The 26,412-nt window shown below is 35.6% G+C and overlaps 1 protein-coding gene across 12 annotated transcripts in view; it reads left to right on the top strand.

The window, feature by feature from the left end:
- Positions 1-26,027, top strand: part of UBR2 (ubiquitin protein ligase E3 component n-recognin 2) — a 57,201-nt gene extending 31,174 nt beyond the window's left edge. For 7 of the 12 annotated variants that reach the window (XM_062490389.1, XM_062490390.1, XM_062490395.1 and 4 more), the window contains 28 exons: positions 95-158; positions 447-571; positions 1,809-1,861; positions 2,119-2,221; positions 2,752-2,800; positions 3,229-3,383; positions 5,288-5,390; positions 6,078-6,187; positions 6,413-6,493; positions 7,266-7,447; positions 8,126-8,325; positions 9,185-9,278; positions 10,802-10,963; positions 11,301-11,398; positions 11,643-11,715; positions 12,504-12,652; positions 12,737-12,792; positions 13,225-13,321; positions 15,421-15,488; positions 15,995-16,130; positions 16,757-16,847; positions 17,633-17,763; positions 18,410-18,518; positions 18,765-18,821; positions 20,335-20,412; positions 20,702-20,872; positions 21,561-21,662; positions 22,452-26,027. In XM_062490389.1, the coding sequence (XP_062346373.1) occupies positions 95-158; positions 447-571; positions 1,809-1,861; positions 2,119-2,221; positions 2,752-2,800; positions 3,229-3,383; positions 5,288-5,390; positions 6,078-6,187; positions 6,413-6,493; positions 7,266-7,447; positions 8,126-8,325; positions 9,185-9,278; positions 10,802-10,963; positions 11,301-11,398; positions 11,643-11,715; positions 12,504-12,652; positions 12,737-12,792; positions 13,225-13,321; positions 15,421-15,488; positions 15,995-16,130; positions 16,757-16,847; positions 17,633-17,763; positions 18,410-18,518; positions 18,765-18,821; positions 20,335-20,412; positions 20,702-20,872; positions 21,561-21,662; positions 22,452-22,593 (3,039 nt within the window). In that variant the 3' untranslated portion in view covers positions 22,594-26,027. Of the gene's footprint in view, positions 1-94; positions 159-446; positions 572-1,808; positions 1,862-2,118; positions 2,222-2,751; positions 2,801-3,228; positions 3,384-5,287; positions 5,391-6,077; positions 6,188-6,412; positions 6,494-7,265; positions 7,448-8,043; positions 8,047-8,125; positions 8,326-9,184; positions 9,279-10,801; positions 10,964-11,300; positions 11,403-11,521; positions 11,527-11,642; positions 11,716-12,503; positions 12,653-12,736; positions 12,793-13,224; positions 13,322-15,420; positions 15,489-15,994; positions 16,131-16,756; positions 16,848-17,632; positions 17,764-18,409; positions 18,519-18,764; positions 18,822-20,334; positions 20,413-20,701; positions 20,873-21,560; positions 21,663-22,451 lie in introns of those variants that run through there. The other 5 variants (XM_062490393.1, XM_062490392.1, XM_062490394.1 and 2 more) reach the window with 4 other exon arrangements.
- Positions 26,028-26,412: the final 385 nt, after the last annotated feature.

Here is a 26,412-nt window from a genome sequence, read left to right as displayed (position 1 = left end):
AAAACAGGCAATGTTTTGAATCACCGAAAAAGTATTTTCAGCATCTGGAATAATTATTGAAGAATGTAATTTTTCTGTTGTTGTTTTACTTCAGGATGTTGTTCAACAAAATAACACTCTTATAGAAGAGATGCTATACCTCATTATAATGATTGTTGGTAAGTTCAGAATATATTTAATTAATTTTGTAAATTTAGGCTCTTTAATGGTCTGGACAATTTTTTATTGCTATCTCAGGTTCATTCCTGTTGTGAACTCCCTGTAGCTCTGACTTCTTTCCTAGGAGAAAAGCCTTGAAACTAGCTTAGATCAATATGATGAATTTTTGAACACTGGTGGGTGAACACAAGATTTCACAAGCCACCTCATTTCCCAGCCTTTAATTTAGAGAAAAAGATAAAAAATGTTTAAAATCCAAAAAGAAGATGTGTATTTTGTGTCTACAGGTGAAAGGTTCAGCCCTGGAATAGGACAGGTGAACACTACAGATGAAATCAAGAGAGAGATCATCCATCAGCTGAGCATCAGGCCAATGGCTCACAGTGAATTGGTAAAGGCACTCCCTGAAGATGTAAGTAGCTGAGTCTGGAGGGGGGAACCAACTTCCACTTCATAAGGCTGATTGCTGAAAAATTGTCTTATGTGAGTTCATGTCAATGTGGAGTGAGAGCAGCATGACTATGTTCAGAGCAAAGTTAGCACGAGGACAGGTTAATAGTTCTCGTGGCAAGGTTAGGAAAGAGGGAGGGAAGAAGGACATATGAAAGAGGCAGGAATCTGAGAGCTTCTTCAGCTCCTTTCTCTTTTTAATACTGTTTCTAATCAGGCCATCTGGCCAGCAGTCTCCACAGGCTGCTTGTGCACCCTGAATTAGATGTATGGAAGTGGGTTGTTAGAACTATCCAGAAATATAAGCTGTTATATTTTAAAACCTAACAGTATGTGAAAAGACATGGAATCAGACACTGCATTATGACTTGTGTAACATAAATGCTTCATTTACATGAACAGAATAATTTATCTGAATTCTGAGTACTTCTGTAGGACCGCAAAGCTTGCTTTCCTTCCTCCTTTTAATATTTTTGAAGCAATCTTAGAAAAATTATTTCTGAAGACAGTCAAAATTCCAAAGTCAGTGTTTGGAATAGACTGTTTGGGGTGTACTGGTAATAATTTTTAAGATAAATGATGAAATATTTTTCTTTTTTCTAAATATTTTCAACTGAAACAGTTTGAAAAGTCCAATTTTAAAGTAACTTAAGAATAATTTAGGGTTGCATGAAAGAGCAAATTTGATTTAAGCCGGAGTTCTAAATTATATTGTGAGTCCTAAATACTTTTTCCCTGACCTGGTAACTGCTATGAATGCGTATTGGAGGGAAGGGATAGGAATATTAAAAGATAACATGTGTATGAACTATTGTTACTTATTTGAGCTGATGCCTCGTGCTGCCTTTTGTAGTTGTTTCAGCATTTTTCAGTAAAAAATGTAAACTGTAATTTATAAAATGTAATTGTAAAAATGTGCTGAGTATGTGAACTTAAGTTTTCTTCTGCTGCATCTGAGTTCATTATGACAGGGAGAAGCAGTACAAAGCACATAGAATGGCATGACTTTTTCAAAGAACCTTTTGCAGGGATGTTATTCCTGAATGCCATTTCATGTTACGTGGTTTAGTGTTCTCTTGAGTATGCATGACTTTGTACTACATTCATCTTGCATCCTTATTCTAGTATTGTATGATATTTGAATGTGTTTATTCCAAGAATTCCAGTAACACTTTGTCTTGCTTTTTCACTCCATATAGGAGAACAGAGAGACAGGGATGGAAAGTGTGATTGAAGAAGTGGCATGTTTCAAGTATGTTTCCCTTTATTCTAATGATTCAACTTTAGAAATGGAATGTTTAAATTAGTGAAAATGAGAAAATGAAAGAAAGAGGGCTGAGTCATGGTGATTTCCCATGGCTTTAATCTGTGCAGAATTCTTAATACTATTACTTCATTTCTAGAATGCCTGTTAAGCAGTATTTGTTAGTTGTTCTAGTTAACTATTTATTCTCAGATATTAAGAACCAGTTGACATAAAGTGTTTTGTTTGCTTTGTTTTTTTTATAGAAAACCTGGATTAACAGGCAGAGGGCTGTATGAATTAAAACCAGAATGTGCCAAGAATTTCAATCTGTATTTCTATCACTTTTCAAGGGCAGAGCAATCAAAGGTAACTAATAATTTAACTTCCTGGGGTTTATTTTGTGCCTTTTTTTGTTTGTTTGTTTGCCTTTTTCAAAAGCATGCTTCTGTGAAAAAGTATTACCAGCTGGATATTTGAGAGCACAGGTTTTTGCAGTGATTTCTGTGCTGCTGGACCCTGTGCCCTATGCTGTTGAAATCAGTGGGCATTCAGGCTTGTCTGTGGGTTCCCTTGCATCTTATTTTACTGAAAGTATGTAAAACAATCTGTATTTTCCCTTACCTTTATGGAAATTGACATTTTAGTTCAAACTTGCCGTACAGTTTTATGCTAGGAAAAGAATCCAGGCTTGCTCAAGAGGAAAGATTAATTTTGAAGTTGCATGCCCTACTTTACAAGTAGAACATAAGACAAACTGAGAAGACATGGAAGCTTTCACGTTTATTTAAGGCTGCGAAATAAACAGTAACAATGTAGTAAAGCATGAATGCTTTTTTAAAATTGGTTTTATATTGGCACAGATTGTGAGGAATGCTGGCATTGTTCTTCTATTTCAGGCAGAGGAAGCACAGAGAAAGCTGAAAAGACAGAACAGAGAAGATACAGGTATTTATTTTTGAGAGGAGATGAGAGAAGAGGGAATCACATATCAAGATGTATATTGCCCTGATGTTTACACTAACAGAGCCTGTTCCAGGGCTGGAGTAGAAGTTGGTTAGAAACGAAGCAATTTCCCTTATGTCTCCTTGGCTATAGTCAGGGATTTGATTTGTCATGGAACCAGCCTTCTGGAGAGCTTATTCCTTTGGCTTTTCTGTTACACACAAGCCATGTTGAATGGTGCAGCCAGTGTTGCTAACACTGTTTATTGAGCAGCTGTGTTCTGCCTTAGGATCATAGAAAGGCTTGGCTTGGAAGAAAGCATAAAGGTCATCTGGTTCCATCCCTGCCTTAGGTAGAGCAGTTAAATCAGACATTTTAAATGGGTGTTGCAAATTTTGGAGAAATGTCAAACACACAAATTTCCCTTTCAGCACTTCCACCACCAGCTCTTCCTCCTTTCTGCCCACTTTTTGCCAGCCTGGTGAATATCCTGCAGTCTGATGTCATGCTGTGCATTATGGGAACTATACTGCAGTGGGCAGTGGAGCACAATGGCTATGCCTGGTCAGAGTCCATGCTGCAGAGGGTATGGGCTTATTATTTAAACTAATGCTTATGCTAATGAGGAATGTTCATTAGAGCATTTTAACATGATTGTAGAGATTTGAGTTGTTTACTTGGTGTCTGAAATATCCAGAATGCTGTGAGTGAGAAATAGGTGGTATTTCCTTATATGCAAAACTAGGGAAACCCCTCTGCCTCTGGATGCAATTTATTTTTAAAAGTGAATGGAAGACACAGGTAAATTTCTAATGAGATGCACATGAGAGGGAAGAATTGAGCTTAATCCATGGCAGTAATGTTTATTGTGATAGAGAGAACCCATTAATCTGAGTTGTTGCATATTAAGCAGATAACTGATTCTTTTCTTGATGTTCCTTTGCTTATTTTCAGTTTATGCTAAATCACTGTAGGAAAAAAACCATGGAAGTTCACAAAAGAATTTTTTAACTTTTTTTGGAACACTTAATTGAGCTGTTTGTTCCTAGCAATTCATAATGATCTTTAGAAACCTGGAGGGTCATTGTAGATTTTGGTGTCACGATGGTCATTTTCTGGAGTGTGCAGAGATGAGTGGTGAACTGCTATCCAGGGACTGTTTATATTGAACAGGGTTCTTGGTTTAGGGTCCAATCCCAAACTTTTTAAAAATACTGATGGATTTTAAAATAACATTTTGCAATGAAACCCCAGTTTCGAAACCGAGCGTTGATTTTTTGACATCCAGTCTTATTGAGTGTATATTGCCTTTTACAGCTAAGTTTAAATTAACATAAGCAGTTCTGTATAACACAGAGAAAATTGAAAATGGAATGATATATTGGTATTATAAATCACAACAATGTAGCTGTATTTAGGTAATGTAAGAATGCTAGGTTTTGGAGTAACTGAATAAAATAAGTTGGTTTTTTTTTTAACTGAATTAAAATGTCTTCAGCCACTCTCAAAAACATGGAATTCATTAGGGACCTATCACTTGCTCAGAAATTTGTGGCATTTCTCTGTGGTGGTGCCATGCAGTTGTCCTGCATCTTTCCCAAGTCAACCACTTTTGTCTTGGAAGCACTTGCAAAGGTGGTTATGAGACGTCTGCAAAAGGTGGCCCATATCTAGTGAGATACCTTGTAAAATAGATGTGATAGACTGAGTAGAAATGAACTGTGGTTTATAAAAACAAATGGAAAAAAATCAAGACTCATCAGGTTTTGCCACTTTTTTGTAGATACTTGCTCTGTTGCATTCCAGTTCTGTTACAGATTTTCAGGTGATTATCTTTTCATTACATGGGTGTCAGTGTTGATTCCAGGCATCAATAAACCTTAGTGTCTGGAGTGTCCTGACAATTTGTATAGGGTTTTAAAATGGCTGATGCAGCATGACAGAGTTCGCCACTGAGAAAGAAGTATCTCAGCTTCAAAATATCATTCAGACTATAATAGTGCTAAATAAAATCATTATATTTTTTTAAGTTCAAGGAGATTACAGCTCTTCACTGACCTAAAAATTGACTTTATATTAAAATGTGCTTCTAGAGAGAAAAAATTTAACTTAAAAATTTAATTTTTGTCACTAAATTTTGTGTATAAAAAGGACTTAAAAGTCTGCTTCATGCTTCTTCTGTCCAGAGACTTGCAGTAGTAACTTGCAGGGGGTAGGGAGAAAGATAAGAAGTACTGACTTCTCACTCACTAGTCAGGATAGCAAACAGAAAGAGGCAAGTATTTAATGTGGATTTTATGTGGCAGAATTTTAAACCAAACACTGTGTAATGTAGCTTTGGAATTCTGTATACAGAAATAACTTCAAATATACTCATAATATATAATTGTATTATATGGCTTTCCTCTTCCTTAATTAATTGCTCAAACTATATAGCAAAAGTATATGAATTATGTCAGAAAAGAACTAAAATTTGGAATTTTTACCTAGGTTTTGCATTTGATTGGAATGGCACTACAAGAAGAAAAACAACATCTAGAGAATCTCAGTGAGGAGAATGTTGTAACATTTACCTTCACTCAGAAAATATCAAGTATGCCTTTCTTTTCAAATGTATAGCAAATTTGAATTAACTGAAAATGCCAGGATCTTGTATTTTATTCTTCTGAAACTGCATTTACCAGAAAAGTATATTTGTATATCCATCAAAATGTTATCAAGTTGACTATAGATAAATGCTTTCTACATGTGTAGAGTCTATGTTGGTACAATACTAAAGGCATTTTCTAGAGAAGAAATCCAGAAGTTGAATAATTCCCTCTAGATCTAATTTTTAATATCTTTAAGTAACTTCTCAGTAAAGATTGCTGCACATGATCAGATGCAATTGCAAAAATCATAGTTACACTCTTGAACAGTCTTTTAATCTTGACTCTCCTTTGTATTGTCTGACTAATGCCTTTAGTTTTGGTAACACATGAAAGTTCCTTTTAAAGTAGTGGGAAATAAAATACTGGATGTTCCCAAGATTAAAACAGCCAGGGAGCACATACAGTGCTTTTCTTTTGCAAGAAAATGAAGTCAGTGAGCAAAACTTTTCAGGATTTAAAAGTTATTCGTGGAAAGGTTTGCCATGGGGGAGAATTAAAAATCACGTATTGTGCCTATTTGTTGAAGGAGTTCTTCAGCTGCTGAACAAGCACTGGAGTTTCTTGCTTTTAATGTTAGTGAGTGATTAACTTGCCAGTATAATCAATTCTCATTGTAATTTTTCTCTCAGAGCCAGGAGAAGCACCCAGTAACTCCCCTAGCATACTAGCTATGCTGGAAACACTGCAAAATGCACCTCATCTGGAAGTGCACAAAGACATGATCAGATGGATATTGAAGGTAAATATATTTTGTATTACCACTGAAAATCATGGAAATAAGAGTTTTGAAACTTTCCTAATTACATTGGGATGATTTCCCTATTTCTCATGTGGATTTGTTGTACCTAGTTTTACTCTTCTGGATTCCAATACTGCACAGTGTAGTCAGGATTACAGTATATACAGTTATATTCTGCTATAGTCTCATGTCCCAACAAATGAAAGGCTTTTTTTTTTCTTGCAGACTTTTAATACTATTAAAAAGCTAAGAGAAAGCTCTTCTTCAAGTCCCGTGGCCGAGACAGAAGGAAATATTATGGAGGAGGTAAAAGCAATCTGTAACAGCTAATCTAGAGCAGGTCTGGGTGGTGACTAGCAAAGGACTTTTGTTGTGATCGTAGCTCTAACTCAAACATGGGAAACATCAGTGACTTCTGAAAATCTGCCTCACAGTTTAGAGATCAAACTCATTCATTTGAAGAACCTGTTGTTGAAGTCCCTAAGCTGTTCTTCTTAGTTTCATATATTGTCAACTCCAACTCTTCTGCAATTCTACTCCATAGAGTTGTCTATAGTACAGTCCCAGCATTTAAATGTTTCTGCTCTTCCCATAATTTTAGACTCCATGGAAAGTTGCTAAAAGAAACAGTATCTATGTGTTTTTATCATAGGAGGTCATTCCAGATAAGCTCTGCTGATGTATGTAGCTCAACATGGCATTCTAGGTACTACACACAGACCTTGGAGCACTGTAATGCATTTAGGAATGGAGCAGCAGGGGAGGGAGAGCAGCACCAGAGACAAGACATGTCACTCTCTGGCCCTTCTATCCTCTGAATGTTTAAAGGGAAGAGAAATACAAAACACAGTTAAAGGTTGAGGGGAAGAGGTTCCCCTTCTAGATCTGCAGTTCAGCCTGGCATTGAACACAAGCTAAGGAAAACAGGGCAGAAAATAACTCTTTGGTAGACTTCTTTTATGTTTTATGAGGTTTTCCTTATTTGGAGGTTAGTACAAGTTGCACATGGCGGTTGCTAAAATAAATAATCTGTTGTAACAAGACTTTAAAAATGACTGAGTGAACAACACAATTTCAGAGTTCACGTGATAAAGACAAAGCTGAAAGGAAGCGAAAAGCTGAGATTGCCAGACTGCGCAGGGAAAAGATCATGGCCCAGATGTCTGAGATGCAACGGCACTTCATTAATGAAAACAAAGAGCTCTTTCAGCAAACTCTGGAGGAGCTGGATACTTCAGCCTCCGGAGTCCATGAAAATAGGTAAAGGCATCTTGTTTAAATTTTTTCCCATTAATGTTTATAGATTGTCCTATTGTTACCGCTTTCAAAAGCTCTTTTTTTTTTTTTTTTCCATCTTGATGGAAAATTATTCATTAGTTTCAGAGACGAAAAAAACCCAGCAGTAAATGGAATGCTTCCCTCCCCCCTCTGTCAGAATTGTGGGATAAATATAAACATAAACAAGCAAATTATTTTTTTGTACAAAATCACCCAGTAAATTATTAATAATGCTGAAGAGACTATGCTATTAAGTGTAGTAAATTAGAAATGGCTGATTATGTGTCTGTTGAGGATTTTGAAGAAAATCTGCTTGGTAGTTGGAAATATGAATTAGAGAATGCTAATGATTTTTTGAGGAAGTAGAGAGTGTTTTCAAAATTTATATCAGACACTTAAGGGATGGTGATGATGGAGGGCTGCAGATTCAGTTTCTGTGTTAAACTGGAGTGGATTATACTATTGGGAGGGTAGGGATTCTTTCTAGAAAATACATGCTACTTCTGGGCACATAGGAATTGTTATATAAATGCCAAAGTTATTTTTTGTAAGAGAGCATTTATCATAAATTTAGGGAGCTGGCTAAACACACTTAAGTCATGATCTGAAATATAATGCTTTTCAAATAATTTGCTTACTGATTTTCTTTGAATATTCTAGCCCTGTAATTTTGGATGCAAAACTCACAGCCTTGGGTCCAGAGCAAACCAGAGTAGCTGAACCCAGACAGGTTGTTATGTGTATATTGTGCCAGGAGGAGCAAGAAGTTAAAGTGGACAGCAGGGCTATGGTCTTGGCAGCATTTATTCAGCGATCAACTGTGCTGTCTAAAAATAGAAACAAAATTACTCCAGATCCTGGTAAGTAAGTGTTCATAGTTGTCTTAAATATTAAAGAATGTTTGGGTTACTGTGACAACAGTATTTTTTCATCTGAGACAGTGACATAGCCTTCTTATGTTAACTGTTTGTGAATGGCTTCATTGTAATCAGTGGCAAAACTCCCATATTTTTGGTGAGGTAGAAATGTGTGTGCTGAATAATGTAAATCCCTGTGAGGCATGAGCTCAATGTTCTGCCATTCATTTGTGACAAATTACTTATAACTGTTGAAAAAACCCTTAAAATCAGAAGTGCTTGTTCCTAAACCATGCCTGTAACATCAGAGAGAGGAGGTGTTGATGTAGTGCTTTAAGAGCACAAGATGTACATTTTCTTCCTCTCAGTTGTATCATCTGAAATGCCTCTTTGTGAAAATAAAAAAAATTCCCAGATGTAGGTACTTTGTGAAACAGATCACAGCGAGGAAGGGCATTGTTACAAAGGTTTCTCTGGATTCTGTATGTGTAAACACATAGAAACCTTTGCACTGAATTGTTTTGCACTCTTGCTCTGAAGATCAATGTCCTTGAATTCATTGTTTGATTGTGCTGAACCACCAAAAATGCAGGTCAACCCTGAGGACTTTTACCAGAGCCCAACACCTCTGAAAGTGTGGTTTGAAGCCTTTAAGTAGAGTACATGCCCTCACACCAAAGTAAGATGATACTCATTAATTATTTAAACAGTTCAGATTGTTATGGATGTCTTTTATACTTCATCAAATGAGTTACACTTCTGTGATAAAGTTAGATGATAATGTAAATGTGGTAACATCAATCTGCAGTCAAGTCTTTTGATAAGTGTTTAAGATTTGTTTGTTTTTTTCTTTTAAATACAGAAAAGTATGACCCCTTATTCATGCACCCAGATCTGTCATGTGGAACACACACAGGAAGCTGTGGACATATTATGCATGCTCATTGTTGGCAAAGGTAAAAGGTTATATTTAAGTTTTTAGTTCAAATAACATTTTATGTTGGCAGTTTGCCTAACGGCACTAATTTTAATGGCAAAATTCCTATAATGTAGTAAACCTGAAAAGGAATTTCAGGAAATTATTAAAACATCTTTTTCTGTTGGAAAAAAAGGGAGTAGAAATCAAATGCTGTAAACATACTCAAAATAATTTTAATTTATTGTCATCTTGATAAAGAAGAGTCCAAAGCCATACATGGAAGCTTTCATTCCCTTTCCTTGTTTATCCTGGTGCATAATTCCTTGTGGTGCACATGCAGCTGGAGCTCAAGATTTTTTTTGTTGGTTTTTTTGCAGTTCACTGCTAGACATGTTTTTGCTGCTGCTTCTGCTCTCTACTGAAGTTTTAAATGACAGTGCATGTCTTGCACTCTTAATTCCTCCAACAGATTTAATTTGAAGTAGAAACATCTGTGACCTAGTTCAAGTTCATCTTCAACATAAACTCAATTTTATCCTTTGTTTCTTAGCATTTTAAGAGAGCCTTTTGCAGTTATTTTTATTCTCTGATTTTTGGAGGCATAGAAACATGCTTAGTGCTGTGTCGTGCTAATGCCACATGACAAATTCAAACCATTCGTGCCTCTGACTTCACTTGGGCCCTTGCTTTGCTCCTTGGCATGGCTTCTGAAGTGCCTAATTTCAAATTCTGCCTTGTGTATGAAGAGTGTTAGGAGCTCCCAGAGATTCTGTGGCTGTTACTACATAGGTAATAGCACAGGCTTCATTTGTGATCTTAGATGTCACTGCTCACTGAAGATAGATTTTTAATCTTCTTGTGTAGCTCATGTACAGTCCTTTGTGGTTGCCATAATCTCCTGGAAATGCCCTTAGGTGCCTGTATTCATATCATTTTGGGGTCATCACTGGACATGCTTTCAACCACATCAGAGGCTTCTGGAATAGGAGTTACATTTAGCAAAGCAGTGAATTTAGTTCCTTTTTCATAGAGGGCTCAGCCACCAGCTTTTTCGACTGCTGCTGTTTTGGCTGTGGCCTGTAATAGAAAACACCAAAGGATAAGATGCTGATGGCATCTTCCTAAAAAATTTCTGTAGAAATGAGTTGAGATTTTTGCTTTGGGCTTTTTGTTGTTTTTGTTTGTTTTTTATTTCTTAGTGGTTTTTGTTTGTCTGGGGGATTTGTTTGCTTATGGTGTTTTGTTTTGTTTTGTTTGGGGGTTTTGTTTGTTGGTTTGGGGTTTTTAATGCTTTAGCTTTCTCTCTACTTCTTCCCCTTTTTACCTAAATGTAATGTTTAGACTTAACCATGATTTTAACAGATCAGTGAACTTCAGCACTTTAGGATACATTTTGGCAGCCAAAAGCACTAATGCTTTATCACTCAGAGGGTAGAGACTTTTTGTTCTGATAATACTCTTATCTATATTTGGGGAAAGACAAAGCTGTGTCTTCCTGAGAATTTTTAATGTCTGTGTTCAAGTAATGATTTGCCACTAATGTCTTGCTCTTTTCTAAAGGTATTTTGATGCAGTCCAAGCAAAAGAGCAACGAAGACAGCAAAGATTACGAGTACACACAAGTTATGATGTAGAAAATGGTGAATTCCTTTGCCCACTTTGTGAATGCTTGAGCAACACTGTTATTCCTCTGCTTCCTCCACCGAGAGTTTTGTTTAACAGGTCAGTTTGGTTTGTAAATGTCCTCAATAAATGTAAAAAACCAGGATGCCAAACCAGCTACACTCCAGAAGACCTTCCTGAATGTATGTTTGTGTCTCTTCTGATAAACTTAAGCAGATTGCCTGTATGCTTATTTAGGTTTTTGGATTTTACTTTATTATTGTATATTGGGAAAGTATAGAACCTACAGAAAAAGCACTGAACATAGAAAAATGCACGAAAGCAGAGAAAGAGCCCACTGAGAAACAGATAAACGATATTGGAATGCAAATGAAATACTAATTCTGTCTGTGGATTGTTTTAACAGTTTTTGGTTTTGGTTTTTTTTTTTTGACAGGTTGGACTTTTCAGGCCAACCAAACCTAACTCAGTGGATCAAAACACTATCCCAGCAAGTACAAGCCATACAGTTACTTCGAAATGAACATTGTGCAAGTAAGTCTGAAGAATATTTGTATATCTGTATATTTGTTTTGAAAATGTTACAATATTCATGGAAGAGACCAAGCACTTTGGTTCTGCCACAACGGAGTTAAGAGATTTTGGCAAAAGTGGCAGGAACAGTTTGGGATTTCAGTTTCTGGTGATGGTATTTCAGATTCTGCTTCTGCACCTTTCTATAATGTAGAAATTATGTATAGGTGAATAATCAGTGATTTATTACTTTTTGTTTGTACAGGCCATTCTGGTCATTCAGAAAAAATGGATCAGCTGCAGTTACCTGAAGGATTTAGACCAGATTTCAAACTGAAGTATGTATTTACATATTAACAAATCATTAAAAATTAATTATTAAATCATAACATGAAAATAGAATGTAACTTACATGATAGGTCTTAATAATTAGGGCAGATACATGAATTTTGCTTTAATTAGAAAAGTTAATATTATCGTGATGATGACATTGAAGTCCAGCCCAGAAGTCCTAAGTAATTCAGAAGAATTTCAGAATTTCATTCGTTGTGCAGAAACATGCTGCAGTTACATAAATTATAAACTATGAAGTTATATAAATTATGGCATGTACTTGTAGCTAGATGAAGGATTCATTATTATAGCCAGCACAACATGTAAAGCATGAAGGAAGACTAAGAAATGGAACGAATGTTAATATGTATTTTCAGCTGCAAAGAAGTTTGGTTTTACACTCTCTTCACTTCAGGAGAAATTAACAAAACTTGTTCCTTGGTACACACATTAGTCTGCCAGCTGCACGCAAAATGCAAGGCTCTAACCCCAGCTGATACCAGATTTAGCTTTCACACCTTTCTTGTAATTTAGCCTTGACTTTGTCTTTGAAGACTAGATATTCTTAACACTAAAAATGAGATTGGTTCCAAACAGATAATCAAAAATAATTGGGGATCTATCACCAAAAAAATGAGGTTACAGAATGCTAGATCCAAAAAAGGATATTGGAGTTGTCACTTAAATTTTCAAACTCCATTTGTTTATCTGTGGGGTGAATGCTTATCATTAGAGGTACTATGCTGCCAGTGGAGGAAAGAATTAATCAGTCATATTGTTTTCTTTGTTTCAGGAATCCTTATTCTGAGAGCATAAAAGAGATGCTGACAACTTTCGGTACGGCAACTTACAAAGTAGGCTTGAAGGTTCATCCAAATGAGGAAGACCCACGTGTGCCTATAATGTGCTGGGGCAGCTGTGCTTACACAATACAGACTATAGGTGCTGATCTGCTTATTTGGCTTCTTTATAGGAGATTTTCAGAATTTGGTTAAACTCACAACAACTAATTTTTTATTTTCCCAGAACGAATTTTAGCTGATGAAGATAAGCCATTATTTGGTCATTTACCTTGTCGACAGGTAAGGAACAAGTAGTAATTCCTCTCTGAATTGGTGGAAAAAAGAGGGACTTGTGCTTCATTAGTGAGGAGTATCTACATTTTTAAGTTATGCTATTTGATGGTTTTATTTGTTGGATGCTATTGTTTAGTTGATCGGTATCTGATTATTGAACTGTTTAAAAATCACATCTATCAAAACTGCTACTTTTTTCCCTATAAACACATAACTTTTTAAGGCTGCAGTTTCTCATGGTAACAGTCAAAATAAGAATTCCAGAAGGAACTTGCATGTTTGCATAAATGCAAGTATCTGTCATATACTTAAACAGTCAATCTGCCCCCATAAATTGCAATTGAGAGGCCTGAAAAAAATGCTGTTAAGTCAAAAGACCTTTTCCTGTTGAGGAACTTCATGAACTGTGGCAGTGTCTCTTTTTCTTTGTTTTTACAGGATGACTGCCTTATGTCACTAACGAGATTTGCAGCAGCTCACTGGACAGTTTCATCTCTTTCAGCAGTACAGGGTCACTTTTGTACTCTATTAGCATGTAAGTTTGCCACCTTATGCTGATTTTATTGTGAAGATACACGAGTGCTTTCAGAATGATTGCTAATATTGATTAGAAGAAAATTATTTTATGTAGTGGTTTTAAGTAATAAGCCAAGAGCTGCTATTTCCACCTATATGTGTTTTGTCAAGAAAAAAGACATTTCTTTTGGACTGCAGCTCCAAGAGAAGCATGGATATTTTGCTGTGAATGAGTTCTGTTGATTCTTCATTAGAGAAGGATACATAGAGCAAGAAGGAAATGTGATCCTTCACAAAAATAATCCGGTGGAGCTTTAAAGGTGAAGAAAGTAAGATTAATGTAGTGTGGAAAGGATATTTGCAGAAGTCTGTATTTGCAAACTTTTCTCTCTTTGAAAAGCAGGATGTCTGATAATATAGGACTTACTATGCAATGTTTGTTATATGTTAATTGAGAATTTTAATGAGAACAGGCAAAATGTTCCAAGCTTGAAGCATTAGTAGATACAGATGAAATGTCTGAAGTTCAGCCTAATGAAGTAATTGCCTGTGAGAGGACTGTTCTGAAAGGGTATTATAAAATGGGATAACTTTAGTATCTCCAGTCAGTTGAGCAGAGAAACTTTTAAAATGCATTGATATCCTGAAGTTACTAGTAGATGGATACCAGCTACTTCAGCAAACAGTTGGCAGCTTTATGGGGAAAGACTTAATCGGCACCAGTTTGTAACAGTAATGGTTGAGCTGTTTTCTGTGTGAAGCAGAAGAGAAAATGCATTGCTGCTGGCTGTTTAACTGGAACTCTGCAATACATGGTGTGTTTTGAGTTTTGAGTTTTTGAGTGTTCGAGTTTTCTTGAAAACTTGAATCAATATTTTTTTCAAAGTTCCTCTTCCTTCCAACTGACAGAAACAACTGTACTTCTTTTATTTTTATGAAGGAAAAAGTTTCTGCTATTTTAATTTTTCAGGCTAGGAATAATGAAAATTATGAGGCTTTGATCTGTCTGTATTCTGTAAACAATACATAAAGATGACTTATTGAAAATAAGTTCAGTTTTGTAAGTCCCTTGCTCTTGTGCTTTTGATACAGACATTTTTTACACTTTTGGGTTGAGTTCTGTGGCTATATGCTGACAAAAGGAAAAGCACTTGAAATCTGAGTTTGCTAATAGAAATAGCTACCAAATGTCACATGTCTTCAGCTCTCAATTTTTCTCAAAGCAGCAGTCTTCAACTGAAGTATTTTCAAGTTGTCATGATGAGACTATTTTTTAATGTAGTGATGTTTTTAAACTTGGCAGTTTAAAACTTAACTTAACTTAATAGTTATAGCTACATTCTAAAATACACCCAGATCTGCAGCTTTATTACAAGCAGTCAGATTTTACTGCTTGGAGTAATCAAGTCAGCAACTGTTCCTTGATTGTTACTTAAAATATCTTGTAACATTTTTCAACTAAATTATTGTTTGCTTTTAGATGAAGGTGGCTGCAATTCATTAAGTGTGTGAATTTATGTTGTCATCTGGAGTGATTTGGTTATTAATACTTTGTGGTTACTGTAAATACTATAGAGAGGGAGAGCCCAACACCTAGCTCTACCTTATTCAGAGATAAAAATGATGAATTCAAGAGACTGGAGCATTTTTGAAAATGTATTTTTGAGTCAGTAAGGAAAATTACTTACGTAAGGCACATTGAGGCAGTCTTGTGAAGTTAAGCAAATTACAGAAGTTTTATTTGAGCATCTGTCCAAGAGACAGCAATCAGTGTTCATGTTTAGTCACTATTGTTTGAGCTTATTTCTGTCAGAGCTTGAGATACTGTCTCATTTTGTCTCCCCCTGGAAACCCAGACAATGAAAGAAAGTTACCATGGGAGTAGAAATGACTACCTGGGTTTGTTTTGTTTTAATACAATAAAGTAGGCAAGACTCTTTTCCAGTAATGTTGAACAGTTCTTGAATTTACATTGACCAAAACAGGTGCATTTGTATTTTAAGTTCAATGTAAGCATGTAAATGAAGGAGATGGCTCTCATTTTTTAACTGAAGTACACTAAAATATTTTCTTGTATAGATGTTCAATTAATTTATTTTTCCTCTCCAAAATACTTAGCACTGGTGCCTAATGAAAAAAATGGGAATCTTCCTTGCATACTTGATATTGACATGTTTCATTTATTGGTAAGTATTTTTTAATATATATTATATATATTAATAATGTTTTGATCCAGTAGGCACTGGATAGTAGAAACTACTGGGAATGTTCTCTTTACTCTGGGTTAGGAGCCTTTAAAAATGTTTAAGTTTTTAGTATTTTTTCACTACTTAGTACATTCTGAAGACTTTTTAAATTTAAGAAAAGTGTTCTTAATAAAAGTATTGAAAAAGTTTTCTTTTGTATAAGTTAAAAAGGAGTAAGATGAGACAAAATGCACACTCTTTCTCTGTTAAAACAACCCAAAATACATGAACACAACCCCCCCAACAAAACAAGAAACCCAAAAAAGCAGACTCAAAACTCTCTTGATAGATAATTGCAGCTCTTTTAAATAATGTCTGTGTAATTAGCTCCAAATTAGCCTTATGTGGTATGCTGCCTTCAAGGGCTGTAGTTGCAGCATGAGCAGAGAAAAGGGGAATATTCAAAAGGAAAAGCAGTGTATCAGCTTTCTTGTTTTCTTTCACAGGTAAGCTTGGTGCTCTCTTTCCCTGCCATACATTGTCAGGATTTTTCAGGGGTTAGTCTTGGCACTGGAGATCTTCACCTGTTTCATCTTGTCACTATGGCACACATAATACAAATTTTACTTACCTCATCAACAGGTAATACCACTTTGTCTCAACTTTTATTGAAAAGGTTCCTCCAGTCTTTACTTAGGTAAAAGCTATGGTGCTGCTGGTAAATGTGTGCAGTTTACAATTACAAAATAAAATTGTCAGTGCTGCTCTTGAGCCCACAAAGAGTATTGGTAAATTGTACTCATCAAAAATCAGTCAAGTTGTCTTTGTGGTTCTACTCTTGAGTTTCTTGGAGCATGGCTAGTAATGACTCCCGGCTTTCCAGCTACTGTAGCAGTGCCTGGGAATGTTTATTGCAGGCTTAGCTTAGGCATTGAATGATGAATGAGTTACAGTTAGCAAAGTAAGGAATCAATGTATCTCCTGGCAGGAGGAGCTGGATAAGGCATAGTTTACCAAAAGCAAAGAACTCCAAGCAAGCATGTCAAGAAACCCAGCCAGCTGAACAACTAAACCAGCACTGGACCTGACAATAGCAAAAACTTAACATATAAGATGTGCAGCAGAAAACTGCTGTCCAGTACGTCATATTCTGTCCCTCTGGAATACTTCTTCATATGGGCATTTTTATCAGAACTTGATAAAATACATTCTTGTTGTGTAAACATGTATATATGAAACTGTTTGTTAATTATTTATTTCTTCTTCAGAAGAGAATGGCATGGACCAAGAAAACACTAACAGTGAAGAGGAAGTAGCCGTGCTTACACTATATAAATTTCTTTGCCAGTGTACAGGAAGGTAAAACCATGATCTTTTGATAAAATTTTGTTATTTTTCTCCCTCCTGAACTGAACATTCACTACTGACTGAATTCTATATACTAGTTCTGTCAAAGGTGACTCTCGTAACTTGGGAACTCTTACATCTTGTTCTTATCCAGCACTTGTAGATTCACTTAAGTGGCCATTCCTATAAATTCATCTGTGATCAGGAAGATACCTGCTCATGAAGATTGTGCTCACAAATAATTTTTTAGTCAGTTTGCAGAGCCTGGAATTGGCAGTGTTTGAGTAGAGAAAACTTGTTAGGATGGGACTGGTTTTGAACGGATAGAAAGTAGGTTTTAGGAGAAATGAGGTTCCAGGAAGAAGCTGTTTTCTGTGAGCATGGTGAGGCACTGGCACAGGTTTCCCAGAGCAGCTGTGGATGTCTCATCCGTGGCAGTGTTCAAGGCCAGGCTAGATGGGGCTCTGAGCAACCTGGTCTACTGGAAGGTGTCCCTGCATATGTGCAGGGGGGTTGGACTGAGATGGTCTGTAAGATCCCTTCCAACACAAACCATTCTGTGATCTGAAATGTTTATGCAGAATTCTCCTTAAATTACTGTCCCCGTTGGTTACATTTTTATGAATCTCTGGTTTGTTGTTTTTCTTGGTTTGCTTTGAAATAAACACTTTGCATAGTGATTGCTTCAGCTGAAGTCAGTCATTTAGTATGTAGTGTGACTGAAGACTTACTATATATAGCTCTCAAACTGAAATGATTAAATAAAAGCAAACTTTTTTTTATTTTATTCTCTTAAGTGCCTTGAAAGAAATTTCCTCAGGCTGGCACCTGTGGAGGAATCTAAAAGCCGGAATCATGCCTTTCCTAAGATGTTCTGCTTTGTTTTTTCATTACTTAAATGGAGTCCCAGCACCCTCAGAAATTCAAGGTACTGTCTGCTTTGTATTGAATCAGTTCTCAAGACCTAAACATTAATGTTCAAAATAAATTACATTTAAACTCTCATCCGAAGAACTGCTTGCTTAGATGTGGGCTTGTTACCAGTGCAGCATCATATGAGCATAGTGAGAAGGGCAAAAAAAATTAATTTGTTTGTTTTTAAAATGTATTTTAATCTAGAGGTAAATGCCATTCTAGATTACTTAAAACAGAAATTGATGCCTTTTTGTTAATAAGGGAAATTTTGATTGTTTCAAAGCTCCTATGAATTGCTGTTTTCAAATGAGACCTACTTTTGCTTGCATTGATTTCATTCAATTAGCATCTGCTAATAATTAATATTAAGGCCAGGTGGGATGAGGCTTTGAGCAGCCTGGTCTAGTGGCAGGTGTCCCTGGCTATGCAGAGGGGTTGGAATGAGATTGTCTTTAAGGTCCCCCCCCCTCCCCAGTCCAAACCATTCTATGATATCTCTGTAAATTCACTATGTTATGTTACACCCCAGATGTTGGTAACATCATTCTCTACTGTCCTCCACATGTGGCATATGTGGGGATAGTATGTAAATCTGAAGGTGGTCATAATAAACATTTTAAATGTGAAGTTATGAGAATTTCACCATTTTTGTTTTTCAGTAAATGGAGCAAACCAATTTGAACACTTATGTAGCTATCTCTCTTTGCCAAACAACCTCACTTGCCTTTTTCAAGAAAATGGTGAGATTCTGAACACATTAATAGAAAGGTAAGTTGTATTTTTGTGCTCAGTTTTAATATAATAAAGAATCCTGCACAATATTGTAGTGTAGGTGTTTTCCCAGGAATGCCTACAGAACTGAATTGTCGATTTTGAGAAGTCTTTATGAAGAAAGTGTTTTGAAAGAAACCATTTTGTTTGTAGTGGTTTTTTATTAGATGTACTGTGAATTTTTTGCTTATTTGTTTTTCTATCATCTATTGAAGTTAAAAGCCAATTTTGTTTTTCTTGTAGTTGGTGCAGTAACAGTGAAGTAAAAAGATACCTGGAAGGCAAGAGACATGCTATCAGGTAAACATGAAGAGATTTTAAGCAGAAACGAGGGGAAAAACTTTAGTGTTGCAGCTTTCTCCAAATATTTTTTCTAATGGGTGTTTATAATAACATAATATCTGTTCTGCTTTATTGAGTAATAAAGATATTAGGGAAAAAGTGATTTTTAAAAACTTTCATAAGAAAAGGAAGTATTGCTTAAATGAGTAGATTTTAAAGGCAAAGTTTAATATTAGGGTTTTGACTGATGTGCAGGAAGTCATAAAAGTCATAGAAGTCATAAAATTTCATCTCATGTCTCCTATTACTTTGTACCTTCTGATGTAAAAAACACGATGTTGCTAAAAGGTGTGTATAACCTTTCTTTAAAAATACCAGGCATTGAAAAGCTTTTTAAATTGTCTTTATAAAGAATCCAATTCCTTCAGTAAAGCCAACACCAAGTCGGTTGCTGAAAAGAAAGCCAGCTTTTCATACATTTGTTCTTGCTGCACAATTACTTTGAATTCAGAATGCATTTAATACTTAGTGGGTGTAGAAAAGCATTTAGGGTGTTGTTCTTTCTGAAGGCTGGGTAAAAATAGTGGTTAACAATTATCCTAATAATTAGAAATTAATGGGAAGTTCACAGTGCTGTCATTAAAAATATATCCCTGCTTTTTAGTCTCCTGTGCTAAATACATAAAGTTAATTTTTTAACATTGTGTATACAGTAAGGCTGTGATAAAAATAAAAATTAATCACTTCATCTGTGAAACACCAGACATTAACAGAATTTCTTGCACAGTAAGAATATTCTGGTTCTGTAATTGATCTCTTGCCACAGGTGATTGTTGGGATATTTTCCATGTGTTCCTTTTGCTGATTCTTATATGCTCTTCCCAAGCTTATGTCTAACTTGACAGTGATGACTTCTTTTTCCTTTCAGCATATTGTTGTACATTGCCTCTGTTGCAAACTTCTATTTGCATTTCACAATTTTATTTATATTATTCCTAGAATTGAAGATTATTATAATTTTGTATATAGTATCTGTTACTTTTAAATATATTTCACATATATAAGTATTTGACATTAAATAAGTCCTTTTCATGGCATACATATTTCATTCTCTTCAGGATACAAGTTCCCTAAACTTGAAAGTCAGACTATTTTCCATTCAATATTAGTGACAAAATGAAAATACAAACAAACTTATACAGGACAGAAAAAATATTTGATTAAATATGTAGTGACCTCATAATTAGGTTTGCTAAAAGCATACAAATGACATGTATTTTCCACCTCTGTGTTTTCTCAAATTCATAAAAGATGACTAATAAAAGACGAGGTGGTTTATTTGAGAGATGTTGTGTGTTTGTCTTTTTATGTGCTGCCATTTTATTCAAAGAATGGCAGAAAAGAGTGAAACTTTAAAAAATCAATTGCTCACAGATTCTGTTTAGATGACTCAGGAAAACACGAATGAGTTTGAAGTTGCTTGTGTATTATTCATTGAAATATGAGTGCTGATTTGATTGTTTTATTCTAGCTATGCAAGAGAATCCAACAAATTAATAGACCTTCCAGATGACTACAGCTGCCTCATTAACCAAGCATCCAATTTCTCGTAAGTTGTGTACAATTACAGTGAGCACCCCAAAGTCTGCTGCTCCTTTCCATCAGCTGGGAAACGTTTAACCTGAAAGTCTCAGAAAGTTGTGTATGGAATCATAAAGGGCATGTGGCATTTATCAGCCAAACTGCCCTGTATTTCACTGAAACAGTGAAGTAGAAATTTCAGCTGTTAACTATATAAATGTTCAAAAGTACTTCTGAATCTTTTTACTATCTAGAGTTTACACAAACAGAGGGTTTTGGTTTCTCATTCTTTTTCTTTTTTTATTTCCTAACGAAAGGTGTCCAAAATCAGGTGGTGACAAAAGCAGAGCCCCAACATTGTGCCTTGTGTGTGGGACAATGCTGTGTTCGCAGAGTTACTGCTGTCAGACTGAACTTGAAGGGGAAGATGTTGGAGCCTGTACTGCACATACATACACTTGTGGTTCTGGAGTGGGCATATTCCTTAGGTAAGGAGCTGAACACCTCTCCTCTCATTGCTGGGTTAGATGGTGTGTATAGTCATTAAATTAATAGTTCTATAGATGTGATTGCAGGGGTGGTTTGTAAAGGCAGTATTTTGTTAACAACAGAGTTGCCTAAAAACTGAAGTGTATTCATCTTCCTGTACTTTGGTGTTAGGTTCAGAGGGTGCTTCTTTGAAGATAAAATTTCAAAGAAAGTTCAAATTTCATTTTCAAGGGAATTTGTTTTGCCTGTGCATTTATTTCTACTCAAGTATTACAAAATTGTGAAGGTAAATACTTTGATTTTATTGCTGCTGTTGCTGGTGAAAACATCAAAATTCCTTTTGGTTGTCTTCCTGCATACAGGGAAGGGTTAGATAGTGTCTATTTTCACTTTGGCAAAGATTAGTGAGAAGCAAAATTGCTTTATTTTCGTGTGGTTCTGTTGAGTATTTTACACAGACTGAAATAATAAGACATGAAATGACATTGTTTTTAACTGCTACTGAGGAGTTATGACAGGAAGAGAATGAGAGATGGAGTTTTAAAAAAATGTGCCTTTAAAAATCTATATGTGCAGATTATACAGAACGAAAGTAGGTAAGAAGAGGAAAAGCAGTGTCTATGAAAGTATGAGAAACTGTTCACCTAACAATCAATATCTAAAAATCTTCCCTCTGTTTCTCTCCAGAGTACGAGAATGTCAGGTGCTATTTTTAGCTGGGAAAACAAAGGGCTGCTTTTATCCTCCTCCTTATCTTGATGACTATGGAGAGACAGACCAGGGACTCAGGTAAATATTTTAAAAACAACATCTTTTAAAGATAGGATTTATAGAAGTATCTATAGTTAGGAAAAAATAACTTTTTATGTTATCTTTTTATTTTAATTATGTAGGTAACATTATATTTTGACATTGCTGCTGCATCTAGTATCTTCAGATGTTTTAATGTTAATATGTGGGTTTAGATCAAAAGTATTTAATGAAAGATCTTCCCCAGGTTAAAAACAGTTGTCTTGAAAACTGCTAAAAGTTTTAAATCTTTCTAGCATCTGTGAAGTTGACTAGAAACTAAGGCTGAAAAATTTATTTGTATCTAGTGCATTTGTTTTTCTAACCTGTGTTAATTTAATACCAAGTGGAAATAATACAATATCATTTTATTTAATGTAGTAGTTCTTTGTCTTAACTCTCATCTCTGCTTCCTGTGTAAGGATAATTTAGGGACTTGATATTGTTAATGTTTGCTGGTTCTGAAACTGCCAAAACCAGAGAATGTGAACGGGTTCAACCCTGAAAGGTTGCTAAAAACCTGCATATGGAGATCTGTGTGCTAGATTTGAGGTTCTCAGAGGCTGGAGGGAACTCTTGAGCTGTAAGGGCGGGGCATCAAACAAAGTAGCACTGCAGGTTACTCATACAAATACCTATTGATTTACTCTGACAACAGAATAGTGTTAAAGGGTTATCTAAATATTGTGGTATTTTATGGGGTTATCTAATCCCTAGTATGTCACACCTGAGTGTTTGTGCTTAGTTGCAGTGTTTTATCATTTTTGATAAGTGTTATCTCCTTTTCAGACGTGGGAATCCCTTACATCTGTGCAAAGAGCGATTTAAAAAGATTCAAAAACTCTGGCAGCAGCACAGTATTACAGAGGAAATTGGACATGCACAAGAAGCAAATCAAACTCTAGTTGGCATTGATTGGCAGCATTTATGATTATCTGCTGAAGACTGGAACTTTATTAAAGATTTTTGTAATTCAGTAAGCTTTTCAAAGGAGGGATGAGGAAAAAAAGTCTAAGGAAAAAACCCCCAACAAACTTGGTCCTGTTATTTAATCTTTGTTTTACAATGTATTTCATAAAAATACCAGTTAACATTAATCAAGTAAACTTCTTTCTATGTAAGCAGGTTTTATTAGTCCTATAATTTGCACTGTGCTTCCTTCACAGAAATGTCTTGGGTTATAAACCTGGACAAACGAGCTCAAGTTTCTGATAAAAAAAAAAAAGAACGACTCTTTTTGGAAGTCTGACTATGATTTTTCATATGAACTGAAGAGAAAAAGACTGCTGAAACAGACACTAGATAGAGCACAATTCTGGATTGTGTTTTGCCCCTTGCTAGTAATCTGAGCCGGTTTATTTATTACTCTGCATTTTAATACTTAAGCTGTGTGTACATGCAATGGAATGAAGTAAGGAAGCAAATAATGTAGCAAATGGATGTTTCTGTCTGCATCAGTGGATAATTCACCCTTTCACTTGGTGTATCTAAAAAGGATTTTGTCATTTGTAATCTTGCAGCTTTCTTGCTTCCAGTTGTTTTTTAACTAAAAAAGACTAACACTAGCTTTACAAGTAAAATAATTTAATTTAAAGCTTTTTCCAGAGCACTACACTCCTTAGAAGTATGTAGTTTTTAATTTGAATTTAGCTGGGAAACCCTTTCACTTTCAATTACGTGATTGGTTATTGGTATTCAAGGATTGACATTGTGCTTTAGAAGTTATTTTAAGATAACAGTCCTATGTAAAAGTCACGAAAGCTAATTTTATGTTAATTTTCAGAAGCACAGAAGATATTTTTTTCATTTTTGTTAGCAGTCAACTTTAAAGGTGCAAACACCATCTTTTTGTTGCAGATAAACTGAGTGTTTTTCTCTGGCTTTTAAGGGCCACAATCACACTACCCATATTTTTGTTTTGTTTTGTTTTGTTTTTCCTGTTGTCCCATCAAGTATATTTACTTTTTGGCTTGATTTAAAGCTCTGTAAAGATGTTTGCATATAGTATATTTTATAAATATATTCTATAACTGCGCGGATTTGCACTTGATATGAGGGTGCCTGAAGGCAGTGAGTTTTCTAGTTGTATGTAATTAGACCTCCAAGGTGTCTCTAAAAATCACATTATGCTTACTGATTTAAAATAAAATCCATTACCTTTCCCTCTCCTATCTTCTGAAAAACTAGTAAAATCTTAATTTACATAGTTCTGTTTCCTTAATAGTCTGTGGTTCTTTTAGTTAAGTCTTAAATTCTGACTATGTCTCAGCCCGGATAAACAATTTCTTTCACTGTCTGCCAGGTCTTCAGTTACACTTGGTCTGACTGAATTGTTCCTATTTTTACAGATTTAACGCTTCAGATAAATTTTGTATATTGATGGTGTACAGGATAATTTTTTTCAAACATTCAGTAATAGTATTGAGTGAAGATGTGAAGTATCAAATAAAGAAACTTGGCCAATGTGGATTTCCTTTTCTTAACATCAGTGCAGACTACTTTTGTCTCTATTACCTGTCATTGACTGGATCATTTATATATAGCTGTCACTTTTTACAAAGAGACATGGAGAAGTTACAGGGGAAAATGGAATTTAATGCTTTAACTTTGCCCTTCCCTACTTAAGGTGGTTGACATACCAACAATTTTCTATGCATGGTACTTAGAAATCCCACTTTTTTGGTGATGTTACTATTCCTTTGCTTTTTAAGTTATGTGCCACAGTTTCAAATAATGTGTAATTGCATTTTAAAAACTCTTTTCCTGTAATCATAATATTAAAAAGATAATTGATGGTTCTGACAGATTTCTCTGTGCAAACCAAAATGCTGACAGCAAGAAGGATGTTTTGTTTTTCCTCTGGGATCAGAGTGGGATACTGCAACCACAATTAGTTGCAAAGTACACAGTTTATCTTTTTTTTTTTGCAATCAGGTCATTCTTTACTCAAGGCTTCCATTTTCTGTTTTGTTTTGCATGTGTTTATATTAATGTAGAAATATTTATATATAACTATGTTTCAGGGAAATAATATCTGTAATAAATTGGCTATAACTTTAACATTTATGTATTATGTGTACAATCTAGAATATATTATGTTTGTGGGGGGAAGAAAAAAAGCCCAGCAAAATCCACAAAAAGTCACAAATACAAAACTGTCATAACAAAATACAAAACCAAGCTGAAAGCATCAAGCATGAGCTTTTCATGTCAACATTCAATAAGTACTTTTTAAATGTTGTTTTCAGAATTTTGCTGAGCTTGTTCCTTCAAGTGTGCCCCTTGTTAATCACAGGCTGACAGAAATACCTGGATGTGCAACATCTGCAATTCCCTGGCTATAAGTGTAAGATGATTATATTATTAGTGTCACTTGCTTCAGTCAGCTAAAGCTTTCTTGACCTCTACAAAAAGTCTAATCATCTTTTTAAAGGATTGTAAGTTATATTTTATAAAGGGATAAGGGTTGAGTTTCACATCAGTAATGTTATTTACTCTGTTCATACCAGAAGGTAACACTTTTTACTCGCCCCAGTCTGCCACAGGAGACTCATTTTTACTCTGCTGGAAGTCTTTAACCAAGATAACAAACTTCTGATACCTTCTTGTGCCAAGAGCCAGTGCTCCCACAGCTCTCTAACCACTTCATGTGATGTTACAGGGAATTTGGCTGAGATGAAGTGCTTGTGGATTCTCAAGACTTGTTTCCATTTTCAGCTCTCCTCTGGTTCGCAACAGCTGCCTTCCATGTCCCTCAAACTAGTCTTCAGTGCTGATCACTAAGCAAGTAAATTTTATGCCTTCCCACTTTATTAGCACTGGGAGCCACCTGAACTTGAAAGGTTCAATGTGTTCCTGCACTGTACAGTTCACTCCTTTTCCTAGGATGGTGGACATGGAGTGTGCAGCTGCACAGACCCTTTGCTGTCCTTTCTCATTTGATGTGAACTCCTGCCAACTCTCGTGCTCAAGCCCTGGCATCTCATTTTAAGTGTAATCTATTTTTTATTTTATGTTAAATGACAATGTTCTGTTTAGAAGCTGTGTTGTGAAAATCTTCTCTGTGGCCTGAATGTGTAGAGGAGAAACTGGATGCTCAACCCACCTTCAGCATTAAATCCCAACCGTTTTCCTTTCTGGAAGATTAAATTGTACAAGGGGAGTTGCATCTCAAATCTCTTCATAGTTGTGTTGTGTCATGATCAACTGAATTTTCAACCAGCCTTCCTTCTGCCCTGGACTCTCCTCCTTTCTAGGAATTGACTCCAGCAGGAAGTGGTGACCCTCAATTTCCATTCTGCTGTTGAGATTATTGGTTATAGAAATCAAATATGAGAGTATTAAACAATTAGAGGTTGAATATCAGCCTTGGGGAATTCTTCTTGTAACTGGTTTGTTTTCAACTGTTCACTGCCACCCTCTGAGCCTGAAAATCCAGCCGAGATTCTGTCCACCTTGCAGTCTGTCTAGTTTACATCTCCCCAAATTGGTTATGAGGATGTCAGAAACCATATTGAAAGTTCTTCTAAAGTAAGACATCTGCTGCACAGAGAAAGTGTTTTACAACAGTGAAATATATAAAAATAGACAGCTCTGGTAATAGGAAGAGATAACTGGACTCATCTTTATGGGATTCTATGGGTCTTGGGATGTGAATATTTTTGTATTAGAATCAGCTTAGCTTTTGTTGAGCCAGTCCTGCATCACAGTGGGAATGGAATGGTGTTTTTCATATCTTAACTGGCATTAA

The sequence above is a fragment of the Cinclus cinclus genome, chromosome 3 (genome assembly GCF_963662255.1).
Source record: "Cinclus cinclus chromosome 3, bCinCin1.1, whole genome shotgun sequence".
Taxonomy (NCBI): Eukaryota; Metazoa; Chordata; class Aves; order Passeriformes; family Cinclidae; genus Cinclus; species Cinclus cinclus.
The sequence above is the reverse complement of the archived record's forward strand: the minus strand, read 5'-3'. Positions and strand labels throughout refer to the sequence as shown.